Raw genomic sequence first — 18980 nt, 5'->3', positions numbered from 1 at the left:
AGATTATTGATTATTTCTGTTCTTTTTTAATTGCCGGGAGGATGAACTTTTTGAGGAAGAATCCAAGGTGCAGATCTAAGTGTAGAAATGATACATTTAATCTTAAAATTGTACATTTCATGCTTAGACAGGTTGCAGATCATCATTATTATCACGTGTGATTTACTGAATCTAGATTTTACACTCACTGTAAAACCAGTAGTAAGACCAATGTGGCTGCAGCTAAACAGGAAGGTTTCTTTTATTCTCTTTCATGTGAACCGTTGGGTGCTTTCTTCTTGAGAGATGACAGAATGTATGGTATAAATTTTTACCTCCACCACACTGTTCCTCATTAATGAGAACTGGTTCCTTGTTGGTATCCAAGGTGAAGTCAACAAGCTTGTCTTGTCTAGTCTTCCAGCCTTCTGTTTAAACTGCAAGTGTATCTGTTAAGGCAACACTAAAAGTACAAATTCTAAGCAGCAGAAAGTTGAGAAAAGTAATTTAAAAAAAAAAAAAGCATTGCACAACCATAATGTTTTATATTTAGTATTAACTTCATAAGTTTGTTTTCTTACACAATAAAACTACAAAACGTACAGCTACAAAACTTCCTGAAGTGTCAATAGACTGATAGAAACCTGTATTTTTAATTTGTGTGCATTTTAATATGAAAGATGGTATTGATTCTTACACATTTTTCAAAGAAAAGGAGCTTGTAAAATTCCTAGTTTTAGACAAAGGCAAAACATTTCTCACAATTAATGATTTAAAAATAAGATGAAAAAATTTTGTTCAAGCATCCAACTAAGTCAGCTCACTGGCCCGAATGCATGTCTCTCTCAGTGGAAAAAATGTGATGTCTGTAAGAAAATCACACCACAAACACTTCTTTTGCTATTGTGAAAGCTATAATTTTTAACTGCAGAAAAATGGAAATAAAGCAGTGAGGTTAGGAAATTATGGTAGAGAGTAAACTTAGAGATGAAGTAACATACAGTGTAATTACATATTCAAGGTCCGTAGCTGGAGTCATTCACTCAAAAGACATGAATTTGATCTATAAACATCCATGCTGAAGATGACTTGATTCCCTTTTCTGATTTCATTTTAATATTCTAAGACCTTGTGCAGTGTAGTTTTCTGTCACAGCAGGCTGTTCTGTTTGAATGATTTTTCCTATTATACTGCAGAATATAACACTCTACATCATTTCCAAAACATTACTGAAGGAGTGTGAAGCTCTACTGTAAACAGAAGTGAATCAAAAGGATTAATGTTTGAAGCTTGAGTTACTCTTAACGTTGGAACAAATAACTTCCTTCAGGAAGTGAGCAAAATCAAACAGATGTGTCTGGCCAGAAACATTATCACATGAAAAAAGAGAAAAAGACTTATTTGTTTAATTTTTATACAATGCAATGCTATTGAGGGGCTGAACATTAATTGGGACACAGCTTTAGCTGGACCATAGTTGTTCATCTTTGAAAGGGAAGATGCTGGGTTACTTTTCTATAACTTTTCAAGTCTAGACAGTGCTAGACAGTGTGATTTTTTTAATAGTCCAGCCTCTGTGCTTCACTGAATGCTAGCTTTATGTAGGATTTTCTGCTTTAAAAACAATACTCACCAGCTTTCTAAACCTTACATGCATCTACAGGTCCCACTCTGGTCATTACAGAATATTGCTGTTATGGTGATCTGTTAAATTTTCTGAGACGGAAACGAGATTCATTTATTTGTCCAAAACATGAAGAACATGCAGATGCAGCTGTTTATGAGAACCTTTTGCATCAGTCAGAGCCTGCAGTGTAAGTATGACCTGCTGTAATGTGCTTGTGTTTTTCGAAGATTGGGAAGGAAGAGAAATCAAAGTTTATTAGGGATAAGAGGTGTGGAGAAACACTTAATGCAGCAGGCTTTGAAGATTCTCAGCTGCACAAGAAAACAATTTAATTAAGAGGCTATTTGTTCAGGGGGTGGTTTATTCTAACAGTGTCATTATATACAGAGTGGATTGTATGCAGTCTTTGTTTATGTTCTTTATCAAATTTTCTGCAGTTATTTCATGCACCTCCTTGGCTCCAATTTTTGTACGTATTTGTGTTTATTGTTAGTAAACTTTGGTAGTGCTTATTTTGCAGCTTTAATGACAATTTCTCCAATGTCAGGCCGTTAATACCCTGAGTTCTCTCAAATTCCTTCCATCAGAAATTACTTTTTAAAAAATCAAACCAGTGTCTTAAAATGTCAGCAGCAGGCTGCCACTGACAGCTCACTGCATTTTGTGGTGAAACAACCTGTGTCTGACTCTGAGATTGCTCTTGTACTTAATTCTCCTGTATATTTTTAACTGCTGTATTTTATATACCATCCCAGAGTTCTTTCCAAGGGCGTTTCCAAACAGATTTCCTTCCGTTTGCAAAATGAGAGACAGCTTACCAAAACCTAGGGGCTATTAAAATACCTGCCCATGCTAAATTTTAGTCTTTTTATTGCCCCAGTGGGCCCATTACTTTGTGTTGGCAGTCACGACAGAAGCAGGCAGACCCAAGGATCTGGAAGAGTTCTTTATCCCAGCAAGGCATCGTGCTGGTGGATCTGTTTGTGCCATGGCAATAAATGGGTAGCTGGGCATGCCCCAGAGAGCTTGGGACCACTGGGGTGATAAATGTTAGGCTGTGATTTGACATTGGAGGTGTGCCCTCTGTTCAGCGAAGGGATCTTGCTGTTTAAGCATATTGAGTTATTGTAAATTGAGTTTACAAACTGCAAATTGTAAATTGAGTTATTAACAGCAGGGTATTTACAAGATTCTCGTGTTAGTATTTACTACTGCTGAATGTGTCAGATGTTTTTCTGGTGGTAGCTAAAGCTATTGGTGATCTCATTGCTCCTTCCCATGTTAGCTCTGTGGCTGCATTTATTGTTCTTAAACTAAACAGATGTTTCAGGCTAAGGAAGTATATGAATTCTAATGGTAATGAAGTGAAAAATGCCAAAGTACATCCATCATTTCTAAAGGTGCCTAACTGTATATTTATAAACCATATAGTATGAAAATCTGTACATTTGAATTATATGTAGCAATAAGAAAATTTAAACTTAAGAGAATCTAGCAGATGGCTGTCCCAAGCCTTGGCTGATTTATTGAAATACATATGAATCCCCTATGGAACTTGGGAATTTCTGAATTTCATATTTTTTACCATTTGTCTTCTGCATTTCAATTGCCAATTGAGCTGCTGAAATAGTCTGGTAGAAGTTGGCCTAAGCAGAAAAAGGAAGCACTAGCAGATCCTGTGAAACATCTGGATGTTAATCTAAAGATAATGAAGTCTGTATAAACAGTATTTATGTGAGTGATTTTGTTTGCTCACCTGAGCCAAACTCCAAACTTTGAGGTGTACCATTAACTGTACCAACAAACCTCTCTTTCTGTACAGGCATTTCCTCATTTTTTTCACACACCCATGAATTTCCAGTGAACTGATCATCTGCAAAGCAATTATTCAGAAGGTTGACCTGATGTTGGCTTTTTGTTTGGATAGCTTTTGAGACCTTTTTCACTAAACTATGTTTGTTTTGCTCTGCTGCCTCTACAGTGATGTTGCCAATGAATACATGGACATGAAACCAGGAGTGTCATACGCAGTCCCACCAAAGGCTGACAAAAAACGACCTGTGAAGTCTGGTGAGTTCAGTGACAAGGAATTCTGTTTGCTGATGGGAGTGCAGGAAGACAGGCTTCATGGATTTGTTCAGTTTTAGCATATTTGTCTTTTGTAAATGGGGACACTTAAAACTCAGTAATTGATGTGAGAAGGCTTGGAAAAGAACAATATGCTAAATTACAGTGTCCTGTATTTTTTCACACTTAAATGGAGTATCAGGATTATTTTTTACTTTTTGATGATGGGCTATTTATGTGATTCTAGGCAGGTACTTACTAAAATTACTGTTTTGTTTAATGTCAAAACAACTCTACGTGATTTCTACATGATTACACTTGCTTGACTCAAAAGCTGTTGTTGTTTACATTGTGTAGGATCCTACACTGATCAGGATGTTACCCTTTCTATGCCAGAAGATGATGAACTTGCTTTAGATGTAGAAGATCTGCTAAGCTTTTCTTACCAGGTGGCAAAGGGCATGAGCTTCCTTGCCTCCAAAAACGTAAGTTAAGAATTTTCAGAGAGGGACAGAATCAGTAGATTTTTTTTTTTTTTTTACTTTCAGTGTTTTAAAGTGATCTGTGCTTAAGTGCTGAATATTTCTATGTTCTTTTCAACAAGCACTGATAGGCTCCCTCTCATACCTGGAGCTTTATGTGGTGGTGGAATTGTGTACTGTGCTTTTTGGCCAAAAGTGATGTTTTATATCCCCTAAAACAGAGGTCATTTGAAGCAGTGTTACTGTATATCCACTGCTGGGGGTAGTAGAATCAGTGCAAAGGTGTCTATTTGCATCAGTTTTCAACAACGCTGCACTTGCTACTTCTCTCATGCAGAGTATTGCCTTAAATGGGGGAGATACCACATTGCATGCTCTTTTTTTAAGCATGGCTTAATTCACAGGAGATGTCTTGATTTTTAGTTTCTGGAAAGATGAAATCAGCTGAGAGACCCACAAAAAAATTTCAGTGGCTACACTGAACATGATAGACATTCCTCTGGGTTTTATAGGAGAGGTATTGCATAACAGAAGGGGATTTATAAAGAAGTCTTAAGCACAGCATAATTAGTATCTCCCTGTGGTTATTCTTGCATTTTATTGCAAAAGTGCCGTTTAACATGTAAACATTATAACTAATGTAGCTACTACAGGTGCACCTTAAATAAAGTGTAAAACCAAAGTTAGGCAATTCAAGGAAAGGAAGACAGTCCTGGAGTCCTGTTACTACTGGGAAATGTATCTTGAATTCTGCTCTGAAGAAAGTGCACATTAAAACTTGCTTTTGCACTTGTTTTTTTTTCTCCCACTGTTCTTTCTTCCAAACCAAAGCATAAGCTTCCCTTTAGTTTATTTTTCATCTATCAACACATTCAAAACAGGCCTGACATGTAAACATATCATATTACAGATGATACACAGATTCACCACACTCCTGCATCCTTCACTGTTGAGGACATGCAGTGCTTAGCACACACATTCTCTATTTCTTCTGTTTTCCTGAAGAGTAGCCCCTGGATCCACTGTGTATTATTTCTGGTGACTTTTTCTTTACAGTCCTTCCATTTTTACAGACACAGTGGCATTAAATAGCAAAGGCAGTAAAGAATGTAACATCACCTGACCTTGAGGATGGGAAGTAATGTGCGGTATTGTTTTGGCAGCGCTGCGTTAACACCTATATCACAGAATGAAATTGCAGTGCACTAATGTGTTACTGGTCCTCTTCAGTTGTTGAATACTTACACCCTTTTGACTCCAGCAATTAAATAGTTAACGGTAGGCTGGTGGGCTGGTAGATAAGGTGCCTCAGATTGCCTCACATCCTTGAGGCAGGAGAGTCCATGAAGACCAGCACACAGAGTGCCCAGCTGCTCTTCCACAACTTGTCAGGGCTGTGCAGGAGTTGGGATAGGAGCTTGTTGTGGGAGCACAACTGCCTTAAGCACTTGGTGCCTTCATCAGAACTTCCTCCCTTGGACAAAATCTCTATTCAATGCAGACTGCGCTGATTCTGGAGGAACAAGGCAGAGCCATACTGACTCTTGGCCATTCCTTAGCCTTACTCCAGTGCTGTATGACAGCTTCACATATGCAAAGTGCAGAATGCATTGTATACAGATGTGAACAAGAGTCTACCAAAACAGTGGAACTACTGAAAATCATTCCTTGTATAACCATGCTAAAGGGACAGAGATTAAGTTACTTGTGCAATCTGCAGTTACTTTCTCAGCTTGATTTTCATAACTTTTGATATTTTAGGTCATTTTTTGGTTAGAAGTTCCAAAAGTTCTGTATTTCAAAGAAAAAAGAAAAATTGAACTGTCTTCAGTTATTTTTTTAGACAGCTGTGGCCTCCATGGTAAATACCATCAATAAAGCTGAAGCTTAATACTCTTCATCTCCATGAAAGAAGAAATAATTTTGTTAGAAAGTCACCTCTATTCTCTAACAAACACACATGGGCTCCACAGTTTTATACAAAGAAACACAGCTGCTGGTAAACTCAGGCACCCTCCTGGAGCTGCAGTTACCAGCACACGTCCACTTCTGAAGTAAAACCTGGAATATAAGGTGGTTAGGTCGCTGAATGCATGACCATCCGTTGAAAGATACTGGCATGTGAGAATTTCCACTGTTTTAAAATACTTAAGTCTGCTTAAGCTCTTGTAGGTACTTAATAATTCAGTTTTTCCAGATGAGTATTTCTGTTACAGGATTCAGTTTCTGTGTTTGTATGCTTTGAAGTTGTTACCATAATTTCCCCTATTTTCAGATTTTCGGCACTCTTATGTCAATGATAATAACTACTTAATAGAATATTGGGAATATTTTGGAAACAAACCACATTTTCCCCTCTGTTTTATCCTGTATTAGGAAACAAGCCAGTGATGATTTTGATAAACCAGAAAAAAGTACATTAAATTTTAGCTGAGAATGTGAAACACTGCAAAATTCAATGACTGTGACTGGTATTTTCTAAACTAAATGCATAGACAACTTTATTACTGTGGATTGATGTAGTTATTGTAAAGACACGAGATCAGAATGTTTACTCATCTGAGTAAGCTTATTAGCACATGGCTTCATTGTGATTTACAGCTTGCCTTAAAATGCATAATACAGTAAGTTACACAGCTAAGTAAACATGTAACCAAGCCTGTTAGGGATATTATCAACTAGTTTTGTTTGTTTTTCTACTATTTAGTGCATTCATAGGGATCTGGCCGCAAGAAATATTCTTCTAACTCATGGTCGAATTACAAAAATCTGTGACTTTGGCCTGGCAAGAGATATAAGGAATGACTCAAATTATGTGGTCAAAGGAAATGTAAGTATACATGATACTTAATGCACTTGTTTTAAGTTAGGCAAGTTCCTGTCGTCTTGATGTGCGAATAAAAGTTTTTTTTAGTTAGATGGAAGTCTGGATTTTCCAGGTCTGGTATATACATATATATATCCATGTTGACTAGAAGGGGAAATTTCTGACATAGATGTGTGTGCTGACAAAATCCTTGGTTTATACTTGTTATACTGGAAAATATGTGCTCATAGCTGAATGTATGTTGTAGTGGAAGAAGTGTTTTTGCTGCACCAGTATAATGTCCAATCTTCTTATTATACAAGAATGTACTCAAAGGTACTGCTCTGTGAGTAATTGCTAGTTTTGACATGGAAATATGCTAGTATCCAAGTCCTAAATTTTGGAATTATTTGGAAACATTTTCCCTGGGCATTGCACTATTTGTCCATTATTGAAATAGCTTATTTAAAAAATATCTAAATAATCAGGGTTTTGCAGCTTCTCCTTTTCTGTAAGGGAGCACTTAGACAATGAAAACTGAAGTGTGAATTTACTGATTAGAGCATCAATGGGAGGCAAAAACATCTTGGTTTTCTCTGATTCAGTAGAGACATCCTGACCTCATATGTATAACAAACACAGCTTTAGCTTGCAGCTGTAGTTTTAACCCTGTAACAGGGTTGGAACAAGACACTATGTTTTGATGAGAAAAGTTTAAAACCTCCCATGTAGAAGAGTACCGACCTCACAAGTACCTATTAAACCTCTGGAGGGGTACAAAGGCACTTTGAAGTGATGCAGATTACCTTGGCAGCACTTGCAGTCCCCTTTAAAGTGCCAGTGTAGTAAAAAGAGCCCTACTACAAAAGAAAATCGAGCTTCTCTGTGGTTAAGCTGGGGAAGTGTTTATGAAGTATAGATATTTTGCATCTCAAACTGATTTATGCTGCCTAGCTTAGTGTTTTAAGTCTGTGTCAGATAGGTGCAGCCAGCTGCTGCCTTCAGAGTACACATGCTTTCACTTGCACAGTTTTTCAAAGGAGGAGATCCCTGTTCAGCATGGCAGCCCTTGTGTCCAGTTCAGCTGATCATGAGGGGCTGGTCATTACCTAGGGCTTGACAATACATGAACTAAAGCTTACCTGTCCTGGCTTTGGCAAGCTGATAGAGAGAGAAAATGCCACACCTGATCATCTCTCACCAAAGGGGTTTGCCTCCCAATTAACTTCAGTCAATCCATGGTAGCTCAGGTATGACATAACTCTGCTGCTGTGCTGTTACCCAGTAGGCCATGATGCCTCAGGTATCTACAGCATCCTTATTTTAGGCTGTGAGACAGACAGGTTTATTGGTTTTCTTCAAAACAATGTCAGTACCAGCCACTAGTTGCCTAGAAGTTCAGGTTAGGGAGCAATAAGAGCTGAAATAATTAGTGAATGTCTGCTGTGACAAAATATTGAGTAGGGTTTAGCGCAACCAAGCTACTTTCAGGCTCAGGGTCAGGTCAAGAGCTGCCTGATCATAAAGGGTCCGGAGAGTAGGAAGCTTAGACCAGCAGCTTAGGAGGGAAGTGTGCAATTGAGTTTTATTTGTCTAGATTATCCTTTAAGTTTCCTGAGTTCATAGAATCACAGAATCATAGAATGGTTAGGGTTGGAAGGACCTTCTAAGATCATCTAGTCCCCTCTGCCATGGGCAAGGACGTTTTTCACTAGGTCAGGTTGCTTAGAGCGCCATCCAATCTGACCTTGAACATCTCCAGTGTTGGAAATGTTGCCCAGATGGAGTATCCACAACCTGTCTGGACTACCTGTTCCAGTGTCTCACCATCCTCATCATAATTATTTTTTCCATGTTTCCAATCTAAATCCATGCCCTTTCAGTTTAAAAGCACTTTTCCTTGTTCAATGATCACAGGCCCCAGTAAAAAGTCTCACTCTATCTTTATTATAAGTCCTCTTTTTATAAGCCACAGTGAGGTCTCCTCTTCTCCAGAATGAATAACCCCAGCTGTCTCAAATTTTCTTCACATGAGAAGTGTTCAAGCCCTCTGATCGTTGGAAGAAAGAGGTTTGGTTTATTCCAAAGCAGGAAGAGGGTTTAGGACAGAGGTCTGACCAGCTCCTACAATCAGACAAGGAAAAGGCAAACCAGGGAGAGGAAGGTGGAAGCAAATGCAAAGGGTTCCTGTGTCCTTTCTTCTGCTCCAGTTAGCATTCATAAAGGAGGTTTCTATTCCCACACAAACTTACGAAAAATCACAGAATCATAGAATTGTTCAGGTGGTAAAAGATCTTTGAGATCATTCACTCCAACTGCTAACCCAGCATTACCAAGTCCCTTAAACCATTTCTGTAAGCCCCACATGTAACATGTCTTTTAAATATGTCCAGGGATGGTGACTCCATCATTTCCCCAGGCAGCCTGTTCCAATGCTTGACAGACCTTTTGGTGAAGAATTTTTCCTTATATCCAGTCCAAACCTCCCCTGGCACAATTCAAGGCCATTTTCTGTGGTCCTGTCACTTGTTGTGTAGAAGAGACAGCTCCCCACCTTGCTACAGCCTCCTTTTGGGTAGCTGCAGAGAGCACTAAGGTCTCCCCCAGCCTCCTTTTCTTTGGGATAAACAACCCCAGGTCCCTTAGCTTCTTCCTGTAGGGCTCTATGTTCCAGACTCTTCATTACCTTTGTTGCCTTTCTGTGGAAACACTGCAGTACCTAAATGTCAGTGTTGTAGTGAGGGGCTCAAAACTGGACACAGGATTTGAGATGCAGCCTCACAAGTGCTGAGTACAGTGATTGTCATCACTGTCCTGGTCCTGCTGATCACACTATTGCTGATACAGGCCGGGATGCCATTGGCTTTCTTGGCCACCTGGGCACTCATTAGCTCATGTTCAGACACTGTCACCAGCACGCCCAGGTCCTTTTCTGCTGGGCAGCTTTCCAGCCATTCATCTCCCAGCCTGTAGCAAGGCATAGGGTTGTTGGGACCCAAGGGCAGGATCCACCTCTTGGCCTTTTTGAACCTTATATAATTGGTTTGGCTCATCAATCCAGTTAGTCCAGATACCTCTGTAGAGCCTTCCTGCCCTCCGGGAGATCAACACTTCTGCCCAAAATATACATACAAATATATATTACTTCAATTTGAATTTAATTTTTTCTGCTGGTAGACTGAGGAGTTAATGCAGATGTATTGACTAAAGCCTTGAAGCATCTCAACCATGTGAATCTTATTTGGCTGTCTGGGACAGCCAGTCCACCAAAGTAGACTTGCTTAAGGAAGCATCACTTACATTATTATCCTCTCACTTACTGATATCCTTTATTAACTAGACGGAAGGAGTCAAACAGTATTCAGAAAATCAGAGTGCAAGGAACAATATTAGCTTTGTAGACCCACAAAAAAATGGATCGCTAGCAATGCAGCACTTGGAGACTCTTTAAATTTTTAAAAGTTTCTTTTTTGATTGGATACTTCTTGATTTTAAAAATATTTAATGCACATAAAAAACCCAGAACAAGTAGATTTTACCTTGTCAATTCTTTATTCCTTATGTCCATTGTCTTTAATTTATTCCCTCTTCCCTGGAAAGGCTCGTCTTCCCGTAAAGTGGATGGCACCTGAAAGTATTTTCAATTGCGTCTACACCTTTGAGAGTGACGTCTGGTCTTACGGGATATTGCTTTGGGAGCTCTTTTCTTTAGGTAAGCTCCTTCAAGATCTGTACTTCATATCTGCTTCATTTTGGGGTTTACTGTAGATGCAGAAATCATGTTGCTTACCTGCTCTTTCAACAGGAAGCAGCCCCTATCCAGGGATACCTGTGGACTCCAAGTTCTATAAAATGATCAAAGAAGGATACAGGATGTTCAGCCCTGAGTGTGCACCGCCTGAAATGTGAGTAACCAGCACCTCCAATCATCCAAACATCAGTAAAGATGTGGAAAAAAGGAAGTTTCTGTTCTTGCACTAGGGCTTATTGCACTGCCCTATTGTAATTTCTTGAAGTTCTTTTCATGTTTTAAATAATTCATGTACTCTAACTGGCAGAATACAAGCCTGTGTTGTTACAAGCAATGAAATACGCTCATGCCTTGTGCCATCTGATCACTTTGTCATGGCACCTGCTCTCTGTCAATAAATTATTGACAGATCACAGAACATAATTAAACATTTTTACTTCAGATAAAGAAGTCAGTGAGATGTATCACCAGACTGTACAGCATCTGCATGTGTGCTGTACTTCCTGACAGCAAGAGGACTGGCTACTGATCTTCTTTATGAGACATTCCTAATTCAGTATTTTGTAAATGAATTGGCATTTAACAAGCTGTCAAAGAACACTGTGTCCAGAGCCTCCCATTAGTGGTGAGTTCTCTGTTGTCACAAACACAGGTGTTAGCAGCACCATTCCTGTTCTTAAAGTCATTTAAAGAAGATGTGACACTTTTGTTTCAAATAATAATGCAGGAGAGATAAAAACTCTTAAGGATTTCTTCATGAGCCATACTTAATTTTGGTATCTTTACAGGTATGACATAATGAAGAGTTGCTGGGATGCTGATCCCTTACAGAGACCCACATTTAAACAAATTGTACAGATGATAGAGCAGCAGCTTTCAGATAATGCCCCCCGGGTAAGTTATGGACTAAGCAGTTTGATGTTACACTAAGAGCTGTGAGCTCTTTCTCACAGCTCTAGTGTAACATCAAGCAGGATGTTACACTAGAGCTGTGAGAAAGAGAGCCCAGGCACTGCATTTCTAGTATTACTTATGTAGCTTTGCACATCAGTCTGGGTAGTAGGGATGATGTTTGTGCTATTCCATTCGACAGTATCTATCTAGGCCCATACCCAAAATTTATTAGCTGCAGAACATTTTTTGCATTACTGATGTGTCTCACTCACAATAGACTTGTCACAACAATTTTGATGTTACAAAGTGCAATGGTACTGCATAAATTCATCTTATCCTAAACTATGAAAAATTCTGTTATTCTGGGAAGCATCTCAGAAATAAAGTATAATTAATTTTTATTAGGAAAGCCATTGGATGAAGGGGTGGAGCCTTTGGCACTCTTCTGTATCTTCTCACTTCCCTCCCCTAATACCATTTACCTAACCTTGGAGGTACGTTGTGACAAATTGTGTGTGCTGCTCTTTCAACCGTTCCATAGTGAAAACTTATTCTGAGCAGGCAACTGGAAAAAACAGTCCAAAGAAAAACTGGAGGCACATCCTAAGCTTGGATTTTCTCTCTCCATAACTTTGTGTGTTACTAGGGTTTACGAAAGTATGTTTAAACCTGATTTAAAAATAAAGCTTCCTTTTACCTTCTGGATGCCTTGTTTGGGCAGAGTACATGGCTTCCTGACAATTTGAGAAAAGAGGAAACTGAAAGCTGCTGGTGTTCGATTGCATCCTGTAGTGTATTTTTGGCATGTGCAGGCATTACTAAAACAAAAGCAAGAATCTGAAGGAATTATTAGTGAGATTTCTGGGGGAGCTTAGTAATAACCTGAGCTAATTTTTTTTTTTTTGAGCTCAGCTGAAATTTGGCATGCAGTTGGAAGCTACAGTGTTTTTAGTAACTGAGATTGAGCTTCATGATTCTTTAAAATAGTAGTTAACCCCAAGACCTTTTGACACTGTTTTGATTAGCAAAGAAGCTCCTGAGCTGGAACGCTTCCACAGCAGTGTATAGTACACAGTGGGAAAAGGCTAAGAAAGGAATGCTTTTCAAGAATGTGTGAAGGGAGCAGTCTGCAGAATATAAACACCAGTCTTTGGCTTCTGCAGGTTTATGCCAACTTCTCAACCCCACCTTCCAGTCAAGGAAATGCTCCAGATCACTCGGTGAGGATTAACTCCGTGGGCAGCAGTGCTTCCTCGACTCAGCCTCTCCTGGTACGCAAAGATGTTTGAGTGGCATGTGAAGAAGAGGAGATGATGTGTTAGCTGTTTGTATTGTGCAGGGGCTGAGAGAGGGACAACTTCAGTAATTTCTCTTTCTTTTACTCACTACTACCACTGTGTAGCTGAAACGTTGTTGTAATACTGTCCTTTACCATGCACTGTTATACATAAACTTAATCTGCTGAGCACGGTTACAGGCATCATTGCAGTGTTAATTGAAGCTGTATATATTTTGCTGTATTGTGTGTATTTGCAGTAGAGAGCCAGATGTGAAAGAAAAAAAAACATCCGACAAAAGAAATCCTAAGCCAGGGTGTGCAATTAGATGACTGTAGATCAAACCAAATCTGCAGTGATTTGTCTCTGGATCTGTGCCTGGAATGCATACAGTCATTTTCTAGTTAATCTTGTTTTTCTGAATTTATTAAATAAACAAGTATTAAGTTAATTGTTTTGTAAACCCCTTTCCACATCCAGCCAAGCCTGAAAGGCTTTCCCAGGTAGGTATTTTACTTTGGAGGCCAGTGAGGGTGCTGTATTTACCTAGGAAAAAGAGGTGAAGGAACCAAGGCCCTTCCAAAGCTGATCAGCACAGCTGGAAACCCTCCTGGGAGCTCTGGGATTTAAACCAGAGAAGAAGGGAGGAAGAGCATGGATTTTTATTTCCCACCTGTGCTGTCACCCTTGCAGACCAGTTGCACTGTTTCCATGGATATATTCACTACTTTCCACTGGTGCATCCCGGCAGCTTCATCTGCCAGGATGAAGCTGCCCATTGCTGGGTCTCACTCCACCATGGAACTTGAACAGCTTCTGTGGCCCTCTGCCTGGGGTGCCCAAAGACTTTGACATTTGTTTTGCTAATAGTTGCATCTAAAAGTGTTCACCAAAGATAGGTGGGCCCTGCTAAACTGGTCAAAAAAGAGGAGGAAGGCTGCTTCCAGTAAACTGTGTGTCTGGAGAGGAGGCCGTTTAACGAGTCATCTTATCTAAGGGAGACCAGAGAAAAATAATGCTCTCCGGGGGGCCCTTTCTTTATCTTGTCCTACCCAGGTGAATCTTTCCCACAGGCAGTCTTGGATAGTGTTAACTGGAAAGGGCTATTCTCCTCCACTCCAAGTTGTTTCTCTCGTAGTCCAGAGATGATAATGAAGAATAGTGTTAACTGAGAAGTGCCAAATTTACAAATGGCATAAAAGAAAGAATCCTTTCATTCTTCTTTGAAAGAAATGATGAAGCTTGGGGGTCAGCATCTGTTGAGCCCAGGGTTGTGCCTAAAAGTGTTTTCTAACCCCTTTTCTTCCCACCAGGAACACTGCTGGTTCTTTTCTTCCTTTGTTTCTGACCCGTAAAAATAAGTAAAGGCAATGAGAGAAGTATTTCTCAGAGGCAGAGTACTACTTGAGTACCTATTTATTTACAATGCACTTAAGCACTCTGTTACTTACTTTACCAGGATTTTGGTTGAGTTTACATGCAATTCACATGTATAACTAACTGCCCAAATACAAGGTAATTGTAAATACACACGCTGGTAGTATATTTTGGGTTACATTGAATACCGCGCTCCTTCTATGACTGTGCATTTGGTTTATTGTTCCAGGAATCTGTCTTTCAGAGTTAATAAAAAAATTAGCCATTTGCACTGAACTTACTTAGGCTGTTGCACCTTTCCAAAGTTAGCCATTTGTTTGGATGCACTCTTATGCATACTAGTTGTTGAGCATTTTCAGTTTAATGCTATAAAAGCTCTTTTGTAACGTGTTGGCTTTTGGAGCAACTGTAGACAAACTAGTTGTTATAGATGTCTCGGTACTTTACAGACACTTAGCTGAAAGAGGTTTGGGTTTTTTCGTTAATGAAATTTATATTTTTATAATTTGGGGGGGTTTGAAACTTATTTTGCAATGGCTTGGTGTTTTGAATAGGTTTATGCATTGTTTTTGTAAATATGGAAATGTAGCAATAATGTCCTTTTGACTATTCTCAGTCCTTGAGTCTCAAAAATATTTTTTATATATATATATATATATATATGCAAAAACTATATGTATAAATATGTAAGTGTTTGAAAGTTTATGAAACACTTATGGATATGTTGCTCAGTTGTAGAATTGCAGTTAAGAAATGTTCAAATAAATCTGTAAATACATATTCAAATGTTAACTATGTGTATTACATTAAAACTGAATATTTTCATGTAAGTAAGTCTTAATAAATTCCTGGGTTGAAGCAAAACCTCAGTGTCTGGCCAAACATAGATCAAGTTTGGCATTCTGAAACACTTGCAAATACATGCCAAAAATTTTATTTGCTGTGTAAGTTCTTTACCTGTGAATATGTGGGACAAATACTTGAACATTCCAATGCAGCTTTGTTTTGGAAGAAAATTGCAGTTAGAAGATTGATCTTGTAGACTGTTGGTGCAGTCTGCATGTCATGATTAGTATTTAAAATGAAGATCTCTCAGTATTGCTAAGGAAATTGCTAAGGTTGCAGAGGCAGTTGGAGCCACTCAAAGGCTGCAGTGATGCTGAATGTTCACCCTTGCTTAAAAAAATGTACATGCTCTTGGTCCCTCTTTGAGGCTGGCATGAGAACTCTGGCTGGGCTGGCCGAGTGTAGCCCGGCTGGGAGACACATGGGGCTGCTGCAGTGGGAGGGGTTGTAAAGGGGAAGCTGCCCTTGCTTGAGCAGGTACTCTGTGTCTTAGTGGGACACTCTCTGATGTAATTACTCCAGGTTTGAAATCTATGACTCCCCTGCTCACACTATTTCCTGTGCTGCCTAAGGGTTGGCCTGGTTGGTATGTGATTTAATAGCAGTTACAGAGCCTATAAGTCTCTAGAATTACCCTACTAAAACCCCTACTAACTTATACGAGAGACAGGTCTTCAACCATTTTGGTCCGTAAACATTCCTGTTCTGTCAGCAGACCACCTTGAAAAGCTCCCCTTCTTCAGCTTCCTTTGTAAAACAGCTTCCTTTTTTTTTTTCTTTTTTCTTCCACACAGGTCTTCACTCTGCTATTTAAAACTAATTAAGGAAATTATAACCTAGTTTTGTCAGGAGCCATGAAGTAAAAGCTTTGTTACAATTGGCATTGTCATTGTTTTTAATAATGCTTCATAAGATACGAAGATGGTGTCTGATATGGAACCATTTTTCCCTATCTTGTCCACCCCCATATTCAAGCAGAGTAGAGTTCATACTGAGGGATTCCTGCAGCCACATAATTTGTGAATTCTCATTTAGCATAGCCAAAGGAGCTATTTTATGTATTTATTTGATTAGCACATCATTAATTTTATTTTCCTGAAATGTTTCCCGTTCTGAAACACCCTAGGATATTACATCTCTGTTTTCTGAAAAAAAATCTTGCTCCTATTTTCTTACTACAAAGCTTGCAGTGATTACCACTCCCATTGCTGCTCATGGTCAAACAGCCCATTTCCTTCTGAATTATTTTATTGCCAGTTCTAAGTAATAGCTTTCATGGCAGAGCACATACTGACATTTAATATGTCTATTATCTGCCCTTCAAAGCATTGTTGTACCCAGCTATAAAGAGCAACCAGCACCATGTTATCAGCATGGACCATCAGGGCCATGTACTATCATGGACCAAATGTCTGAAGGGAGAGTGCAGAACACTGGTTCAGGCTCTCCACAGTGGTGCCCAGTGACAGGAAGGACCAGAGGCACTGGGCACAAATGGAAATGTGTAAGTGTCCCTCAACATCAGGAAACACCTTTTTTTTTACTGTAAGGGTGACTAAGCGCTGGCATGGATTGTCCCAGAGATTATGAGGTTTCTGTGCTGGGAGATAATCAAAAACCATGTGGACATGGTCGCAGGCAAGGGGCTCTAGGTGTCCCTCCTTAAGCAGGGGAGTTGGGCCAGATGACCTGCCTTACAACCTCAACCCTTCTGTGATTTTGCAGTCAGCCAAGGGCACTTTGGAGAATCTCAGCTGTAACATGCACTTGGTCAGGAGTAAAAAAGAAAATCCCTCCCTTGCGCTGAACAATAGAATGACTTGTCCTCTGTTCCCTTTACTAGCTAGAAAAGAAAATACTTGTAGGCTTTGTGGGAGAAAGAGGAAAGATCATGGAAACACTAGGGTGTACATGCAGTTAGTGATCAGTATCATACGTATCACCACCACGTATTTTTTTGTTTCTGGTTCTTTACATCTCTACATAGGTCTTTGGGAAGGCAAATGGAGACATGTTCCTGGGCTGACTCACCAGGGAATGACCATTCACACCCTGGACCAAAATGTTCACACTGATCACTGGAGAAGTTGGACAACAGCATCCTTAATTCTAGGTGTTGTAGGCTGAAACCCAGAGAGTGAAATGTTTCCCTCTTCCTGTATATGGATTAGGGAGCTTCTTACTTGTCCTGTAGGGAGATCTGAGTCCCAGTAGAGGAGAAGGAACAGTTGCACAGACTTTTTAGCTTCTGGTTTAGAACCTAAGATGTAACAAAAATGTGATACTATATTCTGCAGTTCAGTTGTGGCTTAAAGAAACTTCTGTAACTATGAGTAATGGTTAAAGATGACCTTCAATTGCCATGTTTCCTGTCCACTAATTTCTTAGAAGATTATGCTGTAACTAGTAATTTTCTGTCCAGAAATTGCTCTGAAGCTATGTTTCATGAAAGATTGTCCATATTTCTTAAATTGATTATCTTTCACTCTTCTTGGTGAGAATCATTATCTGTCAGCTACCAGCCAGGCAGCAGAGATTATTTACTAGCAGCAGTAGCACCAGTCACTTGATTTTTCTGTCTGTACCCTAGAAATCATTTTAGCTAGGTTGTGACAGGCAGCAGAAACCAGTATAACCCAAAGGACCCGCTGGGCTTTGTGTGTGCGGTGCCCCCAAGCGCTGTCAGCAACATCAGATAAGGGCTTTGCATGGCACATTTAGTGCTATCCAACCATCAGGTCCCCACACGGGAAGGCACATCATGTAGCTTCCCTCATAGACCAGTAAACATCAGTGTGTAGCACAAGTTACCCCCAGGAATTTCTCCAGCTGTAGAAAGTGCCAAATTTGTACATTTTGAGATGTAGGCATGCCAGTGGCTGGCTGCTCTACTGTGAATTATACTGCATGTATTTTTAACGGGTTCAAGTACCATTACTGGGCAGGAGGCCTTGCTCTTAATGTGTGGTTGTGGGTGGAGCTGGTGTGGCCATCAGGACCCTTCTCTATGGCCTAAAGGAGGGTGCCCACTTAGAGAGAGAGCTCCTTGCCTCCCCTCTGGCGGGGTTTCTTGGCAACAGAGCCTTTCTGGGCATGTGCTGCGTGTGCTGTTACTGCCAAGGCGTGTGTCCTTCTGGTACTTTTCCATTTGATAATCAAATAGCAGATTCATAACCCACAGTTCAAGAAATGAAACTAAACAATGTTGAAGCATTAATATTTTAAAATTAAATCAGTTCCTCACAGCAGTGTAATAAAAAAGGGCAATTACAACCTCACAGATGCTGGTTTTGGCATTTTCTCTTTTGAGTTAAAATAGCAAAGCCGATTCAAACTTATTTATGAGATTAAAGCATATTTGTATTTTCCCCTTCAGCCATTCAAAAGCTGTTTGCATTTTTCTTCTTTTGCTAGGATTAAACACTAGCTAGTTACTTCCAGAAATTAGCACTATTTGAAATTTCCTATATTCTTGTGTAACGTATTTTGGGTTTTAAGTCACTGGTCAATAGGATGTCTCTGAGCAAAGGACCCAGGGAAGGTGTTGGACTAGAAACAACAGATCAAAAGTAGCAAATGCTGCGCCAAAAGCAGTAAGTAGTTGCACAGCCCCTGCTGTCTGGGGACAGTCTGGAATTGCTGCATTGCTGAGAGAAGCAGAAGCCCATCAAGCCTCTTGCTCTGGTACCAGCACATGGGGAAGGCTGGCTGAAGCAGAAGAAATGTTGGCCTTATCCCTTCAGAAACCAGGCATGTAAAGCTTTCCTCTCTAATCCTGGTGTTTGCAAAGCTTCTCTTTTGAAGGAAGAGGGAGAAATGACTGGTGTAATACATTTCAGCTATTCAGTCTCAGAACACTGATGCTAAAAAGGGT

General features: G+C 39.7%; 1 protein-coding gene across 2 annotated transcripts in view; it reads left to right on the top strand.

Annotated features, from left to right (window-relative positions):
• Positions 1-15139, top strand: part of KIT (KIT proto-oncogene, receptor tyrosine kinase) — a 55610-nt gene extending 40471 nt beyond the window's left edge. For both annotated transcript variants that reach the window (XM_041403042.1, XM_041403041.1), the window contains 8 exons: positions 1643-1793; positions 3588-3676; positions 4031-4158; positions 6863-6985; positions 10562-10673; positions 10767-10866; positions 11501-11606; positions 12770-15139. In XM_041403042.1, coding sequence (XP_041258976.1) covers positions 1643-1793; positions 3588-3676; positions 4031-4158; positions 6863-6985; positions 10562-10673; positions 10767-10866; positions 11501-11606; positions 12770-12895 — 935 coding nt within the window. In that variant the 3' untranslated portion in view covers positions 12896-15139. The remainder of the gene's footprint in view (positions 1-1642; positions 1794-3587; positions 3677-4030; positions 4159-6862; positions 6986-10561; positions 10674-10766; positions 10867-11500; positions 11607-12769) is intronic.
• The last annotated feature ends 3841 nt before the right edge of the window (positions 15140-18980 follow it).

The sequence above is a fragment of the Onychostruthus taczanowskii genome, unplaced genomic scaffold (assembly GCF_017590055.1).
Source record: "Onychostruthus taczanowskii isolate IOZ18803 unplaced genomic scaffold, ASM1759005v1 scaffold2, whole genome shotgun sequence".
Classification (NCBI taxonomy): Eukaryota; Metazoa; Chordata; class Aves; order Passeriformes; family Passeridae; genus Onychostruthus; species Onychostruthus taczanowskii.
The sequence above is the reverse complement of the archived record's forward strand: the minus strand, read 5'-3'. Positions and strand labels throughout refer to the sequence as shown.